General features: G+C 41.6%; 1 protein-coding gene across 7 annotated transcripts in view; it reads right to left on the bottom strand.

Annotated features, from left to right (window-relative positions):
• PUS7 (pseudouridine synthase 7) overlaps nucleotides 1–22,800 on the bottom strand; it is a 48,113-nt gene that overhangs the window by 7,336 nt on the left and 17,977 nt on the right. Inside the window, exons 1-14 of one of the 7 annotated variants that reach the window (XM_069801809.1) lie at nucleotides 17,440–17,579; nucleotides 15,972–16,133; nucleotides 14,262–14,340; nucleotides 13,224–13,701; nucleotides 11,267–11,363; nucleotides 11,056–11,157; nucleotides 10,001–10,145; nucleotides 5,567–5,678; nucleotides 3,572–3,649; nucleotides 3,138–3,212; nucleotides 1,738–1,866; nucleotides 1,362–1,487; nucleotides 1,006–1,067; nucleotides 424–584 (exon numbers count right to left, since the gene is read on the bottom strand). In XM_069801809.1, coding sequence (XP_069657910.1) covers nucleotides 424–584; nucleotides 1,006–1,067; nucleotides 1,362–1,487; nucleotides 1,738–1,866; nucleotides 3,138–3,212; nucleotides 3,572–3,649; nucleotides 5,567–5,678; nucleotides 10,001–10,145; nucleotides 11,056–11,157; nucleotides 11,267–11,363; nucleotides 13,224–13,588 — 1,452 coding nt within the window. In that variant the 5' untranslated portion in view covers nucleotides 13,589–13,701; nucleotides 14,262–14,340; nucleotides 15,972–16,133; nucleotides 17,440–17,579. Of the gene's footprint in view, nucleotides 1–423; nucleotides 585–1,005; nucleotides 1,068–1,361; nucleotides 1,488–1,737; nucleotides 1,867–3,137; nucleotides 3,213–3,571; nucleotides 3,650–5,566; nucleotides 5,679–10,000; nucleotides 10,146–11,055; nucleotides 11,158–11,266; nucleotides 11,364–13,223; nucleotides 13,702–14,261; nucleotides 14,341–15,971; nucleotides 16,134–17,439; nucleotides 17,580–22,800 lie in introns of those variants that run through there. The other 6 variants (XM_069801812.1, XM_069801811.1, XM_069801810.1 and 3 more) reach the window with 6 other exon arrangements.

The following is a 22,800-nucleotide window of genomic DNA, read 5'->3' as shown; positions in this document are numbered from 1 at the left end:
TCCAAAGACTTGATCTTGATTACAGTACTCGAAAATGACAGTGAATCCACCATCTCTATGCCAAGCTGATTCAATAGCACACTATCAGTTTGATTTATACTTTTAAAGAAACAGAAGAACTCTGATACTGAACCTTTGCACAATTCTCAGATCTGTATTATACATGGTTACTAAGTATAACTGTATTGCTTCCAACATACCAGAGTTTGTTGTATAAATTGGAAAGCTTATTACGCATACATTAATTACAGATGTCATCAGTTACCATGCAGCAGTACTTCAAGCAAAAAGACAGGATAAATGTAAAGATTTTACACTTAACCTTCTATTCATCAAGCATCTATGAGTCTATTTCAAATTCATCATGATACCATCAAAACAATGTTTATTCAAGTAAATACCCCACAGCACTTTTACACTCACTATGCCAAATGCAGAGATTATGTTCTTCATTCCATACTTTAAGAGTCCACGTAGAAGCTGTCCTTCCACGCACCTTTTTACGGGTAGTTTCTTGAGGGCTGCTGCTGGATCTTTAGTCTTTGCCCATTCTTCTCTGCATTTTACCAAGTATCCCTTTTCAGCTAGAACAAGGATGTAAAACAAAAATATTTTAACTACACACCAAAACAGCATCCATCTCACCTTTTGTTAAAACAATTGAAAAATTAAAGTTTCAGTCACAGTAATTACACAGATTAACAGAATCACAGAATAGTTGAGGCTGGAAGGCTTCACATGAAATCTGAGCAGACTCTGTGTGTAAGTATTCAGGTCCCTTTTCACCCCCAATGCAAGAAACTGCACAGCAAGGAAAGAGAAGCAGAGAGTCTGAAGATTACTTCTCCATTGCTAAACTGGCTGAAGTTTAGCATGTGCAAAGCTGTCCTCACAAACGTCCATTCAAATTAAAAGAATCAAAATCTAAAAGTGTTTTTCCTGAACATAAGAGTTCTTGGAAGAGGAGAGGCAAAAACACTTGATGTATCATTTTTCAGTCCTTACCTCCTGGTCGTGGTTTTAATATCAAATCCATTACTTCATTCCAATTGTTCTGTAGAATAGCTCTAAGATTCAAACAGTAAAGTTTATTAAGAACTGACTACATACATTTTAAGGAGATTTAGCCAACTTATGCAAAAAAAGAAGTATTAGTGTTTAGATTTATGGAATATTAAAAGTAGTGGTATTATGCAAGATATGTGCTGAAGCAAGTTCAGATACAAGTTCTTTCTTAAGTCTAAAATTAAAACTGGCACATGCAATATGCCAGAAAAACATTCCCCAAAATACATGAGAACTTATACAGAGATAAAAATAAAATCTAAAAAAAAAAAAAAAAAAAAGAAAACAACACGTACCTGCCAATTTGATATGTAGGAACAGCTGTGGTTCCAAATCTTTGCATTCCATAGTAATTAATGAATCCAATTTCCCTGAGAGAGTGCATTGCTTGCTCTATCTGGTCATCAGTTCCTGTTATGTTTCTAGTATTTAAAAAAAAAAAAAAAAAAAAAAAAAGAGTTACAGACAGCTTAAGGGCTTACTCTATTTTGTGATCCCCATAATACTAAAGCTCAACATCAACATTATATAGCACTTATCAAATTCAATGGACTCCTGTCAATAGAAGGACTTTTCTTTTTTGTAACACAAGATGCACTGATATCCCTTAACTATTTAAAGAGAAAAAAAAAAATTCTAATAGAACTGTCCAAATACATACTAACATACTACCTGAGAACAACAGTGAAATGGTTCCCTTGCAGTTCTCCTAATTTCAGTGGATGGTTCTTGTAACTGAAATTTCCTAATTTGAAGTTCATCAAACATTTATTCAAATGAGCAAGTCTTTGTGCAGTGATTCTAAAAAGAAACAGACAACAGTGACCAAACCTATGCCTAGAAAAACACAGTTAAACAAATATAGAAATGCCATCATTTCAAAACAAAAAGCAGCAAGTCCAGTTTCCCCCATTTTCTATTGTTGCCTTTTTGAAGTATTTTAATGAAATACCTAAAATAAAAGAACAGGTAATTCTTAAGGCTACTTATACAAGAGAAAATGTATACTGTGACAAAGACTGTTAGTACTGTCTTTTCAGATCTATGTTACAGTATGCACTCAATAAAAAGTATGTTGCAATATTAATGTATTCTGTACCCCACAAGCTGAACTCTGCTTTATTTGAGTAAGGACACAATGGATACACTCCAGTAAGCAGTCATAACCACGGACTTAAGTAATTAGCCACTGTGTAAGCTTACTGCAGATGAAGAAATATGAAATCCAGTCTGTCACTGGTATCTGTCATTTTTGTTGCTAGTACTTTTGGAAGCATACCCTGTTCTTTGCATCACTGAACTGCTCTTTGACACTTCCACTAAAATTTATACCAGGATAGACAAGTTTACCAACTAGCATGGACAGCACACCCAGCTCAGACCGGGCTGATAAACGGTAATGTCTCCTCTCCTGCGCCATCCTTCTCCAAGGCTGCGCAGGAGGGTCGGGTACTGTGGCACTACTGAACAGACACCACAAATCAGTACTCTCCTCTGCAGGCAATGCTTACAAAACACTGAAGTTCTTGGACACAACATTAAATGTGATCATGTTAAAAGCAAAGGAACAGCACCTGAGATGGCTACACCACAAGTTTGGTTAATTGTCATCACTTTGCAAACTTGCCTTGCAGCAACAACAATCTGGGGCTTCTCACAATTCATAAATCAGTAATTCCTTTTATGTGTGCCAACGTATGCACATGCAAACCACTGGGAGGAAAAATATGAACAGTTAAGTAGTGAATGCCCCCCTTTTAACAAGGATTTGATCAAATTTCTGGCTCTCAAACCTTGGAATTCCTCACCTGAGGAGTGTGGTTTTCAAAGAGTTGTAAACAGTAGTCCAGGCAGAATATTCCAGCTAGCTAAACAGATATTGTAATATATGACTGCGAGGCATCCATCATTCTCGGTTATGGATGTAACACTAATTTCAAGTGCCCAGAAACCACATAATTATCTTGGAATATGAGGAAAATAAAATTTATTTTCTCTTAGTAGATGACTTATGAGAGTAGGTTAAGGCAGGAAAAATTCCTCATAAATTTTTGCCTCTTCTGGCTACTCACAGATGAGCAAAGACAGTGGTTAGCCTTCTCTGGAGCTGTTCAGAGTGTTCAGTGAGAAAGAAAATAGGATTCCAGCTGGAGGAAGGGGGAAACAAAAGTCAGGAAGGAAATAGGACATAATTTTCACTGTGTCATTCTGTTTTTCTGCTGTTGCATGGGAGCCATGCAAAGTAAGAGCACGTAGGCAATTTGGCCCACTGCTTCAGCCAAATACATGTATCCAGCCTATGACTCGGAGCACCACTGACTGAAAATACTAGCAATCACCACGGAATAAAAAAGGATTATAGCATCTTCATTAATACATGTGCTTTACAAGATCAGGACCTGAATCTGCCATTTGCATCACATGCATACTGAGTCTTCAAGGTATTTAGCAAGATATTCAAGCTATCATGGTACGAGTGCAAATACTCCAGTGTACTTTCACTTACCTAAGAACAGCGATCTCTTGAACTGTTATAGCCCTTTTATCTTTAGTTCCCATGTAGGAAAATATGTTTGGCTTCACTCTTAAATGCAACAGTAACAGATATTATGTATATTAAAATAGCCACAGATCGAACATAATTTTCACTATAATTACCTAGAATTATTAATCATCAGTATTAAAAATAGAAAATATACATATATTCCCCAGAACTGGCTACAATTTGACGTGTGACATTTTCTAATCTCATCTATAAGTACATAAAACACAGAAAAAAATATACGTAGACAGATTCGCTTTTGCCACAACTGTGCTTTCAGAATATAAGCTTTGAAGTACTTCTTTATATACATCCACTCAATGCACAAACATGCAGCCACCACTAATTCCACTAAAAAAAAACAAAACACAAACATGTTCATTTCTTCCTTAAACTTCAAATAACATGTCTGTTTGAATACCATGCACACACATTATGTGAGAATATGAGAAGTTAATTTAAAATTTGATGTATTTCTTTCCTTGAGTGGAAAATTTCCTTTCCTTTTTCCACTTTGTACTTTACAGCCTGTGTTACACAGGGAATATTTTCAGTTATTCCAGCTATGGGCACCAGGGGGTAGGCAGGATTGCCATTACATAAATTCTTCCACCAAACTATGCTCCTACCATTCTGTTCTCAAATACAAATACTAGTAGTATACTGGTTAAGAGCCTAGATTACAAACATTTATTTTTGGACAGGAAGGGCGAAGGGAAAAGAAGGGAAGTAGTGAAGTTTCCCTATAAGTAGATCACTGAATTGACCCAATTTTAAAGCAGTCCTTCCCCTGCAATTCACTGTGTTCACATCACGCCTTTGGCAAATCTTTTTGTTGCTGCACTTGATGGGGTGAAAGGAACTAAGACTGTGTTGCCATGGAGAAATTAATACATGGAACAACAGTTTATCAACTGTAACCGCTTAGGAACTGATCAGCATATTATCACAACAATATCTGACAGGTTCATAACATACTTGCATATATTCACACACTGGGAAAAAAATGGCTTTTAATTCAGGTTACGCACATTAAGGCTTTGAGCTGCCAAGCCTTTCTCACATCAGCCAACTTCAATTGTGGACCTTTTTCCATTGAAGTAGTAGAGTACAGTCTTTTAAATTTCTTGGGATCATTCTGTTCCATTCTCACCTCCTTCCAAAACTTACAAGTTTCAAATTTGATATTCTAAAATAACTTTTTTTTTTTTTTTTAACACTGTTAAACACTGGCTACAAATTAGGCAATAGTAATCATTTGTGTTGCTCTTACACAATTCTGAAGCATAACATTCACAGTAACATGAAATATACAGGGTTTTAACCCCAGCCAACAACTAAGGACCACGCAGCCGCTCCCTCACTCCCCACCCACCCAGTGGGATGGGGGAGAGAATTGGGAGAGGAAAAAAAAAAAAAGTAAAACTTGTGGGTTGAGATAAAGACAGTTTAATAGGATAGAAAGGAAGAAAATAATAATGATAATATTAATAATGACAATAAAAATAAACAAATTGGAATAGACAAAACAAGTGATGCACAATGCAACTGCTCACCACTCACTGACTGATGCCCAGTTAGTTCCCAAGCAGCGATCTGTCCCCACCCCCCCAGCCCCCACTCCCCCCAGTTTAGACACTGGGCATGACATCACATGGTCTGGAATACCCCGTTGGCCAGTTTGGATCAGCTGTCCTGGCTGTGCCCCCTCCCAACTTCTTGTGCCCCTCCAGCTTTCTCGCTGCCTGGGCATGAGAAGCTGAAAAATCCTTGACTTTAGACTAAACACTACTTAGCAACAACTGAAAACCTCAGTGTGTTATCAACATTCTTCTCATACTAAATCCAAAACACAACACTATACCAGCTACTAGGAAGAAAATTAACTCCATCCTAGCTGAAACCAGGACAAGGGGGAGGACTGCATGCTATCCAGGCTGGCAGAAACAACAGCCTTACCTTAAAAATTTGGATAGGACATTAATGGCATCCATAGTATCCTTGTTCTCCTTGTACAGTACAAAGTGGCAGTAGCTTCCCCTAGATTTTGGCCAAGAGTGTTTTCTTGGATCTTTAAAAAAGAAAGGTGAAAATTTGTAAAGTGTCAATTAGTATCTTTGCCATTGCAGCTACATTTAAAACAAATGTGCAAGAGTCAATTTCTGCTAATTTCCAACTGCTTTAAAAAAAAAAAAAGAAAGAAAGAAAAGAAAAAAGCTGCAAAGCACATTGAAAAAGACCTTCTCCCCTTCCACTGGGCTGTATGCTTTTCTTTAATCAATTCTGTCACCTAGAAAATCCTGAATGAAATGGTGACAGTTCCTTCGTCACGAAATTATTAAAAATATACGCTAATCATTTAACTGCCATATTGCCTGACTGAATTTCTCAAAAACATTATAATTACACTGACTTTCAACAATAAAAGCCACTCCACATTTCATCTAGGGCCTTCTATAATTAACAGATGAGGACCATTGGAGGCCTGTTTGTGGGAAGACTACGATTACTACTTATAGTACTAACATATTCTTTACTTCTGTAGGATTTTTTGTGTGTCATGCAAAAGCATGGGTCGTATCTCTACAAAAGACTAAAAAAAATATACTCTTAAGAAATTACTTTAAGGCAATTTTTTTTTTAAATCCTGTGGAAGAGAGAAATCTGGCATAATAGAGACATTAACAAGTAATTCGAGCCAGATACTGTGCAGTGTTTAGGGAAGGCCAGAGGGCGAAATAACTTCAGCAGACTTACAACTGATTTACAATTCGGTGTTTTCTGGAGAGGGAAGAAAACTGTCAATGTATTTGTCAAGCTTTTGTTGCACACAAAAGCCTCCAGAGATAAAACTTTCCTTTTACAATCATCCACTGTTGATGGCATTACTGGGAAGGCGGACTGATTCTACACAGGTTTAGCAATCAATTTTGAGGTGCTTTGTTTACCAACTCCTGTTTTGTAAGAAGAAAACTAAGGATTTGGTTTTGTTTTAAATCAGAAGTCCGTTATCTCTTGGTAGCCACCAAGCAGACATTCCTGGTTTTGTACAAAAAGGGCTTAAGTGTCTTTCGTTAACAGCAAAAGCTAACTGAAAAAAGCCAGTCCTGTTCCAGTATATAAACACCAATGCAGGAAAGAAGTTCTTGGGAAATTTTGCTCTTTTTGCTCCTGTTAGTTTAATAAAGCCAGATAGCCCACACAGCCAGTGAATATGTTTAATTTTCAGGAAACTTTCTGGTAAAAGATAATTCTTGCTTTTTTGAGAAGCTGCCATCCATACACACACTTCTGCAAAAACAGTTTTGGATGCTACAGTATAAAATACTATACACATAGTTTTTAATCACTTAAAAATTATTGCAACACTTGCCTTGTACCATCAGTTAATAAGCAAAGCCCCCCCCATGGAGTTTCCTAGGGCCTAAACTGAGCAGCATGGTCCAAAGCCTGTTAAGAGACCTCATGCTCCCGCTGGTCTCCCTTCTTAGCCACCACTGCTCTTAAACACAGTCAAGGAAACACTGCATTCAGCTTGAAGAGCAAGGTCCTTCATTAAGAACTTGGTAATTAGAAGGGAAGAGAGGAAGACAGAGCGTGATTCACAAGGAAAGTCTTCTCCAGCTGGAATCGTTCTTTAAATTTAATCCATCTTACACGCAGTCATTTCAACACCCTTCAAAAAGTGAGCCCTAATCTGGGCTAGACTAAAAGGACCCTATAGATACTATACCTATCAATGGGCTCCTCATGCTTTGGGCATCACAGCCACATGCCTATCCACCACACTGCCCGTCATGCTGTGTACTGGGAGGCTGCAGTTACAGTCCCGATATTTAACCATTCCTCAACCACTACTTCAAAGTATTCAACTGGGTAGATGGACCAGAAGGACAGTTTGCACTCCCTATTGCTATGTTTCAGAGCTGTTACATTTTTGACAGTGAAATCATATTTCTAAGCCCTTTTTCCAAACCTTTTGCTGCAGCTTGAGGGCTGGAAGCTCTTTTTTAATATTGGAATGTATGATATATACTTTTAAGGTTGTATAAATACAGATAGTAGTGTCTGAAATACAATGCTGAAGGGCAAAGGCTCAGCTTAATGAAGTCAATGGAAAATTTACCATGGATGTCAAACAGTATTGTCAAAACTGGTAACTCACGTCACTTATTACTGGCAGACGTTCTCTGCACTGAATGACTACTGCCTGTACTGCACTAGGAAAAAGAGGTAGCACAAGCCCAATTTTTGGCTGTTGCAGGGAATTTTAAGCATAACTTATCATGTCTGTGTGTGTTAATGAATTAATTGTTACTAGTTTGGCCAGTCTTGTTGCTATTTAGGAGGTCATAATGGTTGGCATTTCATTTTGTTAGCATGAAATGTCAACATCTCTTACCTGTTGCAGTTCTGACCTCTGTCCCAATGCATAGCATAAAGAGCACAAGAGAGTAGCATTTAATTTTTAGACTGTCAAAGGGTTTTTAGAGGTGAACATGCAGGTTTATGGTTATGGGATTGTTTATGCTTTAGGGAGCATCCAACAGTTAGGTGGTGGATGACAGCAATTTAGACAGTTATGCAATGGAATCGTGCAGAGGCAAACAGTGAACATATGGAAAGCTTCAATCGGAGATGCAACAAACTTCATTTGTGGACAATGATGAAACAGTTTACTGACAATTTAGTAAGGCAGTATTTTAAGTATTTTGGGTGTAAACTTACTATAGACACAGAGCAGCTTCTAATTTTAAATTTTAGGCAAAGGATGTTTGGTAGCCTTTTACATTATCAACAAAAGTAATCGGGTATCTCAGCTAATCTCCGAATATTCTACACTTCTGAAATGTTTCTTGCCTGGGGAACCCACTCAGGACTAAGATGCATTAGTGGCTATATAAACACAAAAGATAAATATAATCCTGACTAAAAAGAACTTGCACTCTTAAATCCTACATTCATAAGCATTTACACACACTCACTGAAACTGCACACATCTCCACCAACATGCACAGGTGTTTGTACCATCACAGCTTAGGAATCCAAGTTTGAATGGATGATGCTTCTCTGCATCACAAGATGGTGCTTCAGATAATGTTTTAATCCTAGAGACACATCACTAAATTCTTTTCAGCGTATTTCCAATACTTATTCTTTTATACAGTATCTCTTAAATCAGATTGGTCAGCTCAATAACAATCACTTCACTGTAACAATGGTTAAAGAATAGAAGCAGCAGAAGGAAAAGGTGGAGGTAAAACCAGTACGAACCAACAGAGAACAAAACTGTCTGAGGAGAATTTGGTGCTGGTAAGTATACATACTCCATGCAAAAAGCATGCAAACATACAAATTTTCTAAACATGGTTAAACAAGATACATAAACATATTATAATTGTACCAATTAAAGTAAAACATATTTGCTTAGAACAAGCCTTAAAAAATAGTAACTAAATTGAATGTGGATATGGTGTTATTTCCAATTTTAAATTATCTCCTTAACCTTTCCCCATCTCCTTCATCTTCAAAATGAAAGGGCTAGGTTTACATACTGTCACTTGTCGTAGGTTGAAGTGACATAGGAATGCAATCAGTTTAAATAAAACATTAATACCTTGCGTTAAACGTGCAACATTCTGCATGTAGACAATCCTCTCAATAGCAACAAATTTGTAGTAACATTAAAAGATGTAGAACACATGAATTTATCGCCAGTAACCAAAACAGTATTTGGCAAGGTTAAGGTGGATAACACTTCATTTTGAAAATCCTTCATTACTTTGATTATTCCAAAATAGTAACTGTGATTTATAATGAATAAAGACAATTTTCTGCAAATGTAATTAGCCCTGGCAGCAGAAGTAGCCTTAAAGATCATGGTAAATATATTATGTTCATAAAAAAATATAACTCTGAGAAAACAAATAGGTGCTTGTCTTTATTCACGTCATTGAGAATTTTGTAACGGATTTTCAAGATAGTCAAGATTACACTGACTGACAGTGTAATGTATGCATTTCAACTACAACCTCTTACTTCCACAATGCACTCTTACACGTCCAGGTAAGTTCATGAAAGCTAAGCTCCAATACTGAAAATAAAGCCCCTATTTTGCTTATTCCCACTGAAATAGCAAAAAATCCTCTCACTTCTAACATGGTTTTATTTGACGAATGATTTGGAAAGAAAAACAAGTAGAAATTTAAACTTGAGACACTCCTTCTGTTCCTAGTCATTTTAGATGCACAGCATCAGTTTCAAAGAGGAAAAAGCAAAGGCAGATTACATTACGAAGTACACTCCACCCACTTGAAGTATTTACTAACGATTTTTGGTTTGGGGATAATTTTAGCATTTACTTTACCCAACTGCTCTGATACTGAAACTCACTTGCCAGTGCTTTTTTCCCAGCAGCATGATAAGCAATAATGTATTTTTTTCCATCTCGATCTTCTGTTTTAGTCTCCAGTCCAGGAAACAAGGACTTCACAGCCTGATGGATAACTGTTCTTTTTTCTTTGGTGTCTTCAATTACCTGTGTTAATACACACACATGTAGAAACCACATAAAGTAATACAAAATGGGAGGGATTCTCTCAGAGTTAAACTTTGCATGCTTAAAGAAAACCTACCAAATCACACTAACTGAATAGGTGTACTTTTAAAAGTCCGGCCTACTTATTAAAATTAGTTTGAAAAATAATAAACAACTCTGCTACAACCCCCAGCCTCAATATTCACAAAAGAAAATTCTCAAGATTTATTCCCTTCTTCTGTGCTTAATAAAATTCCCTCTTCTAATGAAAACTCTGGCAAAATAAAGTTTTTCTATATGCAATAAATAAAAAAAAAGGCTAGATAAGATTATTTAATGTGTGAATGCATATTTGAAAATACCAAATTTAATCCCACTCATCTCTGTGTCCCAAGTTTAGCTCAACAGTTATTCTTCAAGTATATGGAATATTTGGATGTTTAAAAATACAGAGTTTGCATTTCATTTTGTACCTTCTTATTTTGCTTGTTACAGAAGAGCATATTTATCTTCTTTTCTATTAAATCACTGAACAGTGACCTTGAAATAGTCTTTCATCAGGACGGATGTTTTATTTAATCCTTCTTATATAATTATTCTATAAAATACTACTAGACAAAAAACAAAAATACTGCAAGAAAATTTTAATGCCACAGAAATTAAGACATGTATTTGAGTTCATGTGTACAGTCCCACCGAAATCAAAACGATAACTCATGTGCATGAATTTGAGTGTATCTGTAAGGCTTCACAGAATTAAACCCTAAAGTGGAAACATTTCAGTTATTACCTGTTGCATCATGTTCAAACTGCTCTTATACCTTAGATGCATTAGAAAGTACATCACGTACCTTCCACTCACTCACTCTCTCATCCCACCCCACCCCTTCGTATAATTTATTAATTTTACCTCTATGGCCACACTCGTTTCCTTATTCTTAAGAAGCTGGAGCTCCTCTAAACGCTGCTTGTCTTCATCTGACAAAACTGTAAATGTTTCTTCTGATGGGTCCTAACACATATTTGGGGGTGGAAAAACAAACATTCAATAACCCTCACAGAACATCTTTCAGCCTTTTAATGTTTTTGCTTAAGGAGCATAGCCATTACCGAATCTTTACCTCAAAATTTACCTCATCATCCACTGGAACAGAAAAGTCATCTAAATGGCTCACACGTCCATCTTTGCCTATTTCATGGACAACAAAGTCTGAATATCTGATAGGAAGAAACATGCATTAAATTTGTAATAAAAAAAATAAAAATCCCACATCACATAAAGTCCTTTCCCAAGAAGCTTTTTGTTAGCAGAATTCACTCAAGAATTCCAAATTCACATAATTCAATTCACATAAAAGAAAATTCAACCATGAGAAAGCTGTACCTATTCCCATCCCTCAGAAGGATACCATGAGAACGCAGAAGGTCTGGCATATCTAAACACAGCAGACTTCTTTGCAGATAACCAAACACCTGCTGTAGTTATTCTGAGTCATTTTCTCACTAGCTTGCAGAGATCAGTAATGCATATCCTTAATACCAGTCATTACTAGCAATTAAGACTCTACCGCACTGCTACAATGTGAACACACATGCATTAATTCTGTCACTTCAAGTAAGCTATAGAATAAAGTGCATGTTAGCCAACCTAAGGAAAGCAGGACAAATTCAGCTGTGTAACATGCATTCAATTGTAAAGAACATCTTTCAAATAAACAGTTGCTCTGCATACTCTATGACAGCAACAAAGAATTTGACTGTGACATTTTCAATCAAGTCACTATGTCCAATAACAAAAACGCCCTGACTTTAACAGTCTATGTTGCAACGGCTAAATGATTTTTAAGTAGCATTTGCTTGTAAAGGAAAAAAAGAAAAAGAAAAAAAATCTTAGTCTATGAATGTTGAAAGACAAATAAAACTTCACCATGGGAATGTTTCTACTGCATCTCCCCCAAGCCCCCGTTTGCCATACCTTGGTGCAGCCATACATCATATTGGTAGAATTCCTTCCTCAGGAGTGTTATGTGTCCTCTCTCCTATTATCTGTAGCTGTCTAGACATGCTAGTGACTGGTACCATAAAAACGCCAGAACTAAATTAATGATAGGTATTATAAACTAGGATCAAAGAAAAACCATGAGCCAACGAATGTTTCTACCATCCAGCTACCTTTGGTCTCCTTGGTTCAAAACTGGCTGATTTCCCAGAAGGAGGTTCAGCACAGACTGTGTTCCCCAGTGAAGGATTATGCTAGCCGCTTAATGCTGCATATAAAGATTAAGTACATATATAATATGTACATATCACTTTATTATGTAAAATGATCTATATATGAAGCCAGTATTTAAAAACAGGGACTTCTTGGTGTGTAAACAAAGCACCCTTAACTGCTTTGCTAAGTCAGGGCAACAATGATTCTCACTTCAGTGAGTTTTTGTATTTGCATTCTGTTTTATTCAAAGAGGTTATTTAATTTAAAAAAAACTGGAAGTTTCATTAAAAAAAGCTACTAAAACCCAAACACCTTATTAAGTATATAATGTAAAATTTCACACCGAGTTATAAAATTCCTTCTTATGTTTTGTAAATGACACTACAACTGACCAGACTATAATTTAAAGCCTAACAGACCATCTGACAATACACGTGTTTAAAGACATTAGCACAAAAAAAGGCAGAGAAAAACCAAAGAGCGATGGTTTCAACATCGTTCTGCAGTGCCTCCTGTATCAGCACTGAACGGTGGTACAAAAGGTGGGCATACTGCATAAGGTTTTATGCTGTATGCTACTGCCAGAGAGCAAGAGAAATAGCAAAGGTCAGTGTAATCATGTGTTTCTATCCATACACAGCTTCCTTTTTCAGAGCTCCATTTGACAGGAAAGAAGGGGGAAAAAAAAATTTAGAAAAGTCCCAAATTAAACCTTTCTTTCAGTCTCAGCACTAGGAGAAGAAAGTGATGAACCTCCCAAGAGGCCGCACATAATCCAGTTGCATCCTGTGACTCATAAAAGGAAAACGGAGAACAGCTGCTTAACACAAGGAATTAACATACATAACAAGACAAAAAGTTACCTCTCTTTTAAGATTCCAGAAAACCCTTTATGAGAGCTAACAAATTTAGTTATGCCAACGTCACTTTCTGTCAGTCCATGCTTCATCATGTCTGCAAAGCTCTCTGGATCTCCATCTTCATCACTGTCCTCTAGTTCCTCATCTTCCTGCTCCTCACTTTCCTCATTGGGGATTATTTCATTTTTCGTGTCCTCAAGCAGAGATTTGTCAGGTTGTCCTGTTACAGTCTCAACGCTCTGCCCAGAGTCGTTCCCTGTCTCAGACTTCTCTGAGATCTTCTGTCTTTTAATTTCATCTGCATTAGTCACATCATCCTCAGAGTGAGGACGTTTCAAGGATACACTATTCATTTCTACAGTTTCCATGTTTAAGGCACAGTGTAGGACAGAAAGCCCTGAGGAGCAAGAAGAATGGCTTATTTCCTGTCTGTTAAGAGCAATATCAATACATAGTCTCTTCACTCCAAGGACTCTGCACCCTGCAACAGTTCAGGAAAACCACATAACTTTCTGCATTTTTAAGTTAAACATCAAGTAAAGAATTTGTACAGCTAGAAACAATATGTACTTGGGAAGAGAGAAGGGAGATGTTACGGGGACTTATACCCACCCAAGGCAGCATGCATGTTAGGCTACGGAAGAGCAGGATTCAATACTACACTGACCATTTACCACCATTGTCACTCTTGCCAACTCTTACCACAGCTGCACCCAGCCCTGTGCACACAGGCTCTGCTGTCAACAGCAATTTAGTGCCTATGAAACTTTTTGCTCCCAAGCCTTCTGTTAAACATCACTACTCTCGATTATTCCTTGTTCTACCAAGATTCCACCTTGCAAGGATTGAGAGAGGATGGCTTGGTTGCCCCAAACCTGAAATCTCATCTCTTCTAACATACACAATCCCACACGGAAGTCAAGGTGGCAGCATTTCAGACCAAAAGGTAAGAGGGATGAGATAACAAAAATCGTTGAATGAGTGGGGCAAACAAAACAACAAAGAAGTGAAATGATCTCCAAGAAGAACATGACTACTCACGCTGGTGGACCAGAGCTCTGACTCTTCCCTGGCAACTTGAGCTGCCACCTTTGCATCAGCAGAACTAGTACCTTCAGATCTGAAAAACAGAGGAAAACTAACTCTTTGAGGAAATTTTAGGCAAAAAAAACCAACTATGAAAACATGTATGAATGTGATCATTACAGAAACCAGCCGCCTCTGAACCCAGGTATCAGTAGTTACATAGGAGCAGACACTACTCAGACAGACAAGTTAATAAGAAATAGAATTGTAAAAGTGTTACCAACGTAGTGACGTAACACAATATTGCTATTTAGCACACTACAGCAGAGAAGTTTGGGTTTATTTCTACATTTGTGAAAGGAGACCCGAGTTCCTATAATTAGGCAACGACAGGACCTTTCTCCCAGCATCACCCAAGTGGCACACGGGTGTGTTGGGGATAAACCGCAGGTTTTGGTAGCGGGTGACTGCATGGGAGGAGGTCATCAACTGCCCTGTGATGGTCATGGCCAGTTCTAGCTGGCTCTGTAATGGACAAAACCCACTGCCTGCCAAAACTCCAACTCATCAGATGAGCACACAGTGCCTCTGCTCCCACTTATTTAAGAAAGGGGGGAGCTGCCGGTGGCAGAAAGCACAACGGGAAGCACAAGAGGAGGTGTGTGACAGCATGCTAAAAAAGACACAGCGGGAGGCATGGGGAAGGGGGCACTGCTGGGGACGCAGCTGGAGATGCACTCGTGGAAGGAGGCTCTCCACACCAGAGCAGGGACACCCCTGAGAGGACTGCAGCCTCTGAAGGTGCCCACAGTGGGGCAGGCACACCCTTGAGGGGACTGTGGCCCATGGAGGGGCCCACGTGGGAGCAGAAGAAATGAGGAAGAAGGAGCAGCAGAAAGAAACCTCCATGCACCAACCCCAGGCTCCTGCACCAGCGCTGCCTCACCCCAGGGACAGGGTGGAACCTGTGGGGACAACCAGGGGAGGGGAGGTGTCTGGAGTGAAGGGCAGGGAGAGGAAAGGAGTCTTCCCCAAGTGTTTGTTTCACTGGTTGTCTTCTTTGTATGTCACTAGCCAAATCAGTAATTAAAAGTTTATGTTAACTGGCAATAAATCAAATTAAATTCCCCGAGTCAAGACAGTTTTGCCCACAACAACAGGCAAGTTTCTGAACTAATAGGATTGAACTGCTACTAAGAAATTAATTTAGGCACAGAGCGGTATTTGAGAGCTACACGCATCATCCTGTATTATCTCTCCAGTCACTAGATAGCATATTCTATTTAATTTTAAAGGGTAGGTTTTTAAAGGAAGACTCATTACTAACTCGATAATCATCACTTGCTGGGTTGTTAACTAACTGTTACTAATTAGCTGTTAGCCACTGCTGATTTCATTCCCTGGACATTCCATTGTAGGTCACAAACTTAGGGTGAAGAGGCAGGAACAACTGTTTTAGAAACACCTGAAATGTTTGGCTCAAATGAAGAACTGAAAATGGACACTAGAAAAAAGAATGGACAAAAGGGAAATAAGGAGAAACTTATAAAAAAGTGTATATGATGCCTGAAGAGAGGAGTGACAAAACACATGCAGAAGAAAGCGGAACAATCAGCAAATCAATGTACCTTCAAGCAGGAAGCACCAATTTCAGTTTGTGAAATACCTTGTTAATAAAAACAAGGTACATAGAATCCTTCTTTAAAAATAAGAAAAAAATCGTACCCAAGAGAAGCGATTCACCAGCATTTCCAGATTCTTCTCCTATGTTCCCAAATTTATGGAGCCTGGGTTATAAAGCACTGATGTGGAAAAGGCTTCTAGATGGCTTATGTCTTTGCATGGCAAATAAAACACCACTTGGCACACTGAAATCCTCTGAGACACCTGCCAAAGGAGGTAACAAGACAAATCTCACGTTTCTAAAATAAAATTATACCTAGTTATTGAACAATACAAACTGTTTGAAGAATTCAACATTGGCCACAAATACCCCAAAGCTATCAGATACGGCCTATGCTCACAGCAGAGGAATGACTCACCTACAACAAAGTACTATCCTGCGCCAAATGGTGGCCATCATCTGGGAAAATTTCTGCAGGATAATTACTTGAAGGAGCAAGTTGAAGTGAGCGGGGCACACACTCTGTCACTTGTGCAGACTGCTAGTGAGAGGCACCTATTATTTTTTGACAGCTGCTCAACCATCTCGGTCCTTTTCCTAGCAAACAGGTGTTTCCATAAAAGCCAGAATTTGCATTAACAGCAACTCCGCAGCAATTTCAACAGAAACCATGTTTCAGCTGAGACTGAATTTACTACTACAAATAAAGGGCTTGATTCTCCCCAGCAAGAAACGCTGAGCGATTATTTCTGGTGTGGTTCCTGTCAGGCAGACACACAAGCTGGGGGACCGGGGGGGGGGGGCTACGGGGTACCTCCCACTTAATAAATAAAAGAGCAGGAGGACGCCCGCGCTGGGTGCGAAGCCGGTTTCTCACGAGACGAGGCAGATCGGATGGAAAGGCGACCGAGGAGGGAGGAGGGCGCGACGATACAGCAGCGCCCGAAAGCAACCCCTGCAGGCGGGGGCGGGGGGCGGCGGGGAACCCGCCCGGGTGCGGGAAGCGTCTGTCTCCCCGCCGTGGGGGCTGGGGAGCCAGCAGAGGCTCGGCACCTCCGCCGCGACGTCGCGCAGGGGGAGCGGGGCGGGCAGCCGCAGCAGGCGGAGGGACGGGCCGAAGAGCGGCGGCGGGTCCCGCGGCCCGGCGCTGCCAGCCCCGAGGCTGCCGGGGCAGGGCGAGAACGAGGGAAGGGGCTGGGGCAGGCGGGAGGAGCGGCGAGGAGGCGGGAGCAAAGGGCGGCAGCCGCTGGGGTCACGGCACCACGCGGCTGCCGCTCGCCCGCCGCGGGAGCCCCGGAGCGGGCCGGGGAGAGCCCGCCGCAAGCCGGGGGGGGGGCGGGGGGGAGTTGCCCCGAGGCCCGACTCCCCTCGCCCGCCGCCTCGGCCCCGCGGCCAGGCTGGGAGCGGGGGGCCGGCAGCGGGGGCTAGGAGCCGGCCCCCGTCGCGGAGGCCGCGACCGCCGAGGAGCCCTGTGCGGCCGCCGCGGAGCCCTGTGCGGCCGCTGCTGCCGGGGGAGGGCGCGCCTCCGCCCGCCGCCAGGCGGGAGCCGGGGAGGGGGGTGCCACTTACCCGCACGCCGGCACGGGAGGACGGGCCAGGCGCCAGCGCCGCGGGGAAGGAGGCGGCGGCGGCGGCGGCGAGAGCGAGCGGCGCGGGCCCGCCCCAGCTCCGCGTGTGCGGAGGCGGCCTCCTGCCTGCGCCCGCCCCCGGCCGGCCCCGCCGCCGCAGCGGCCCGGCCCGGCCCGGCCCGGCCCCGCCGGCGGGGAGCGCTCCCGCCCGCCGCAGCCATTTGCCGCCGGCGGCGCCTCCGCGCCCCGGTCGACTCCCGGAGAGCCGCCGCTTTGCGGTACGGGGCTCGGCCGCGCCTCCCGGAGGGAGAGGCCCCGGCGCTGGCCGGCGGTCCGGGTGCTAACGCGGAAAGAGGCAGGTGGCCTCGCGGCGAGGTGCCGTTAGCAGGAGGCCTTGCCACAGCTTAATCGTGTTTAATTAAAGGCTTTCCAGGCGGGGCCACCCGCACGGGTGGGTGTCGGGCAGCGGCGGACCCGGCTGCTTCCAGCGGGGGCGAGGTGGGGGCGGGGGGGGGAGGTGGTACCCACCGAGGGGCTGCTCTTGCCCACGCTTCTGTCCGCTCTGGCCTGCTGAGCCTTCCTTTGGCAGTAAAAACCAGTTTGAGGCATCTAGGGGAAGCGGACAAGAATTTACAAAAGAACGGCAACTTTACAGAAAAAGTTGAATTTCCAAAATACAGCCGTAGCCAAAGCAGGGAGTCATGTGCATGAGAAAGTGGCCTTCCTGAGCTCCCCTAATGTACAAAACGGATTGCGCTAATTGAACACTAGTCCCAGGACACTGGCATCTTTCAGTAACATTTCAAAACCTACACCCTATCTATGCAAATCATACTACCATTTTAAAACTAAATAAAAGCAGGCCAGATCTGTACTATGAGTCGTTCCTGACATTGTCAGAATGTCATCTTCTACCCTCCTTTCTATTTTAAGCAGTGGTGCAAAGAACATCTTTTTGTTAACTTCAACACGTATTATTTGTCTTTAAGACCCTTTGGGTCATATCTTAATCCTAGCCAGCCTCAGACTTTCTCTTTGCCAAGCTATTAACACCACTCTTTAACTTCTCATACTTCTCATTCTCTAGTTGTATTCTATTCATCACACTCGTATGTGATGACACTTAAAACTGCTATGCATATATGGGTGACTTGTTTTCTCATCCCTTGTGCTTACTTTCTTGTTCTACTCCAAGAGGGGAGGTAACACAATGGAGTACTTTGGTTTGGATTTTAAAAATCCCAGGTACGCGTGCATTGCTCTATGGCTGGCTTATAAAAGACCACATCAAGGAAATGCATGTTGCAGTTAGAAAGGAAGAAGCACCAAGTTGTGGCTGTCCTTAGTTCTGGGTGGAGATGGATCCATAGAGATTTATTTTATCACGTACTAGGGGATCAAAGCTTTGTCTTTATCACAGAGCTTTCGTTTACCCCCGTCCACCCTTCACACTTGGAATTTAAATAACCTACTAGAAACCAGTAGGGGTATCAGGAATGGGTTTCATGTGCTCCTGTGAACAGGTCAACAGTGGACTGGAAACAGCAATAGACATTAGCGATCCACAAGGCAGAGTACGGTACCTCGGAAGACTGTAGCATCACTGAGGAATCCAGAGCTAGGACTACTATTGTCCAACTCCCACCTGTCTTGCTGGTAGGAGAAAAAAGACCTATGCGTCCTTTGAACATTGCTGTCATCTGACCAATTACTATAGCCGCAGTATGTAGATGTTGAAAACTAGTTCCTCCACCTCTCCCAGGCAAACACATATTATCTGGCTGGGGGATCCTTCAGCAAGACTTCTACGCATCAGTCCAACTTTTTTTCTCATGTAACTTTTTGCTTCTTTCATCTTGCGTGGGAGAATTTCCCTAAAATACTTATTTTTCCTCCTCCGAATTCCTACATTAAGTACATCCCTGTCTACAACATCCTTGTCAGTCATTAAGTAGCTTGTATGTTACAACCTGTGCTTGGTATGATAATTACCCTACAGTTAGGTCTCCCTGTTGACTATGTTCATCTATCATCCATTACGATTAGCTTGGATTGAATAGAATTTGGAGTGGTATGAAGTGCCTCATGCAGTGAAGAGCCAGCATTTTGAAGGACCTGCAGGTGCTACCACAAGGAAAATAGCTAATAATATCATTACTATGCATTTCTCAAGTTTTCTAATATATTCAGCAAAGTTTATTACTCCATTCTCAATACCAGTAAGCAATCTCTGACATATTAAGTGACTATTTGCCTATGTCTGAGAATCTACAAACAAAATCTTTGAGACCATCCTTCCTATGGTTCAGGGTCTGGAAGGAGAGACTCTCTAGTTCTGCTTCTGAGATAAAACTGAGCCATTCTGGCCAGTAGAGACCATCAGTACTTAAAAGATGGCATGCTCAGTCATCCTCTGTTATGGTCTACCCCTAACATGGTTTCCAAGTGCAGGCTGGCAAAGGGCACGCAGTCATTACCGCTTTCTCTTTCCATTAGTCAAGTGCTCCTTTTACATACAGAAGTATAGTGTAAAATGTAAGAAAATAACGATATGGCTGCAACTTCAGCTTTATTTTTTTCCTCTGGTTGGTTTAACAATTAAAAATACTCTGCTATAAATGGTCTAACATACCCGTCAGGTGGTATCATTAAAACATTTTTTTCATCTCAGTTAAAATGTGAGTATCAGTATGTTCCCATAGAAACTTCATTTAATGCAACCTAAAGGAAGTTTGTTTTGTGGAAAAAAATTATGAGCGACCATAGTTATGGCTGTAATAAGCTTATAATGTCTTCCCAGTCTCAGGCTCCCCAGGAGGGGCAGTCAGGATAGCACATACTGGCATATGGGAGCATAAATCTGGCTAGGAAGAGAACACAAGTGAGAAGTATGTTGAGTCAGTCTCCCCCGAAGATGCTCCTCAAAAACCCAAAGGTACAAAGTTGAGCTGTTCCCACTCCGTAGAATGAAAAAATAGTAAAACAGAGCAGCAATAACTGCACTCACTCTTCTTCAGTTTTATGCCTCTCAGGGGCACAGACAATCAGGAAGATAAGTTGTAATTTTACACCTCTTTGCACCAGCTGCACTTAACTGGTCTCATTTTTACCTGTCACTAATACCACCACAGAGAATTAAAATGAAAGAACTATTAAAAGCCTAATGTATTTTTCATATGTAGGTTGTTTGCATTTCTAATGCTTATTTTGAAGCCTTGCATGAAGTGAAAAGTGGAGGTGATAATTCACTACCATGTAAAACCTAAAAGTACAATATTATGAAAAAAAAACAGGGGTTTTTTGGAGATAGAGAACTTAATGCACAAGGTGAGTAATTTCAGTGAGGAGGTTCTTTGAAGAATGTTGAAAACAGTCCAAAAAGAATCACACAAATTTCCAAAATAATGACAAAAAATGTTTTTCAGAGAACACAAATTATCAAGGGTTATAGTCCTTTAATAGGCTATCACCTCTAAGTTGATTCTTCCACTTTTCCCTTACCCCATTCTTTTTTTTAAATTAAAAGCTGCTTATTTTTCAAATTCATGTCTCCAAATCCCTTGGTCAATTAGTCTGCAATAGGAGAAAGGTGGAAAAGCATCTTATCTAGACAGACAATGAGAATTTTAGGCAGAGAGGACTGGGATTTTTTTGACCAAGTTTGTTCCTCTCTAAAAAATGAATGATATAAAGGTAGCTGTAAACAAGTCATCAGGTACTGTGCTGTACGCGGTAATTTTAAATTAAGAGTGTATGTGACTATAGAAGGTCAAGTAAAACCTTAACCATAGGACTGGGAGGTAACCGTGAAATGTTATTTTCTTTTTGTGCCTGTGTTTCACTGTTAGAAGTTTGATTCAGGGATGTTGTAAAGCTTTGCAGCAGCATAGGCAAAACAGGATGTAATCGCCCCCAGATCGAGTGTCTTTGAGTGGCAGCGTTCAATTTTTTGCAAGGACAGACAGTAAAGAGCAAGTATTACAAGAAACAGGAATCGGAGCTGGGGGGGATAATTATGTATTCCTGCCCCCCCCCCGCAACTCCCCGGGAAGGCCTTTCACCTCCACGGGCTGAAAGACCTCTCCGTGTATTTGGGAGGAGGCCAGCAGCGGAGACAGGACGCAGAGCCTGAGGAGCGAGCGCCCAGCAGGGCCGGCCGCGGCGGAGCCCGGCTGCCGAGCGGGGCGGGCGGGGACCCCCCGCACCCCGCGGGCCCCCCGCACCCCGCGGGCCCCCCGCCAAGCTGCTGCCGCGCACGTAGGAGGGAGAAGGGAGGGCGGCGAAGGTGGAGGGAGAAAACGAGCTACCCCGGCAGCTCATGCCGCTCAAGCGCCGGCCTGCAGGGTAGCAGAGTGCGCTGCTCTCTGTGTGCCTGCCTGCCCTGCCTGCGCCTGCTGTCACACTGCGTTTTCCGGGATTTTTTTTTTTGGCTGCCTCGGATCACTGTTACTGGTGTGAAATTTCGTCCCCTATTAAGCTCCTGGTCAAATGCTGTTGTCCTCAGTACGACTGGGTCTGGTCACTGAAAGCACTTTAGAAGTCACAGCATTCGTGTCAAAGATTGACAGACGTGAAACTAAAATGGATTATGGCAATACCTGTGGTATTTTTTACTCATAACGGTGAATGACTTTAAAAATCTCATTCCCCATCATCCATACAGAAAATCCTGATACCCGCGTTTGGTTAACTTCTAGGCTGTAGCCACATAGTAGTATTCCCTCTTTACATGCCTAATTCTTCACATAGTTTGTGGATGGTAAAATCCAGAACACAAGCAATCCTCCACTTTTCTATCACCCTTCTCCTTCCTGCTGCCTGGAGATACTATTGATACTTCATTCACTTACGGAGTTGTCCAAACTGATGAGCATTGGCAAAAGTAATCCCTGGGTCCGCCTGGCTACTTGACAAAAGGAGCACAGCTGACTTCACGTTACTGTCTAGAAGGAGTACAGTAAACGCTCATGATGTCAAACAGGAAATAGGTAACAGGAACATATTCCACCACAGTGTCATTTCACAACAGCTTGTTTAGCTGGGCATTTACACTGGGCCAGTGCATCACTGGGACCACACAAATAAGCTCTCCTATGCAGTTGAGGATGAGGACCAGAATCCTGAAATATCCCAGCAAAGTTTGCCTGTTATATGGAGCGAGAGGTACTTGCCAATTTTTAATCATTGAGCTTAGTGACTGGCATGACATCATTTTTTTTGTCAAGGAAATTACTTACAGGCACTTGGAAGGTCTGTAAGGAGGTCAGGAGGCTGTCTCAGTGGGAAACTTAGAGTATGCCTTTCGGTGAACCTGGTCTCTCAGGTACCTGCTTGGTGGTCAGTTGGGAAGATGGGGTATGTT

The sequence above is a fragment of the Haliaeetus albicilla genome, chromosome 14 (genome assembly GCF_947461875.1).
Source record: "Haliaeetus albicilla chromosome 14, bHalAlb1.1, whole genome shotgun sequence".
Classification (NCBI taxonomy): domain Eukaryota; kingdom Metazoa; phylum Chordata; class Aves; order Accipitriformes; family Accipitridae; genus Haliaeetus; species Haliaeetus albicilla.
The sequence above is the reverse complement of the archived record's forward strand: the minus strand, read 5'-3'. Positions and strand labels throughout refer to the sequence as shown.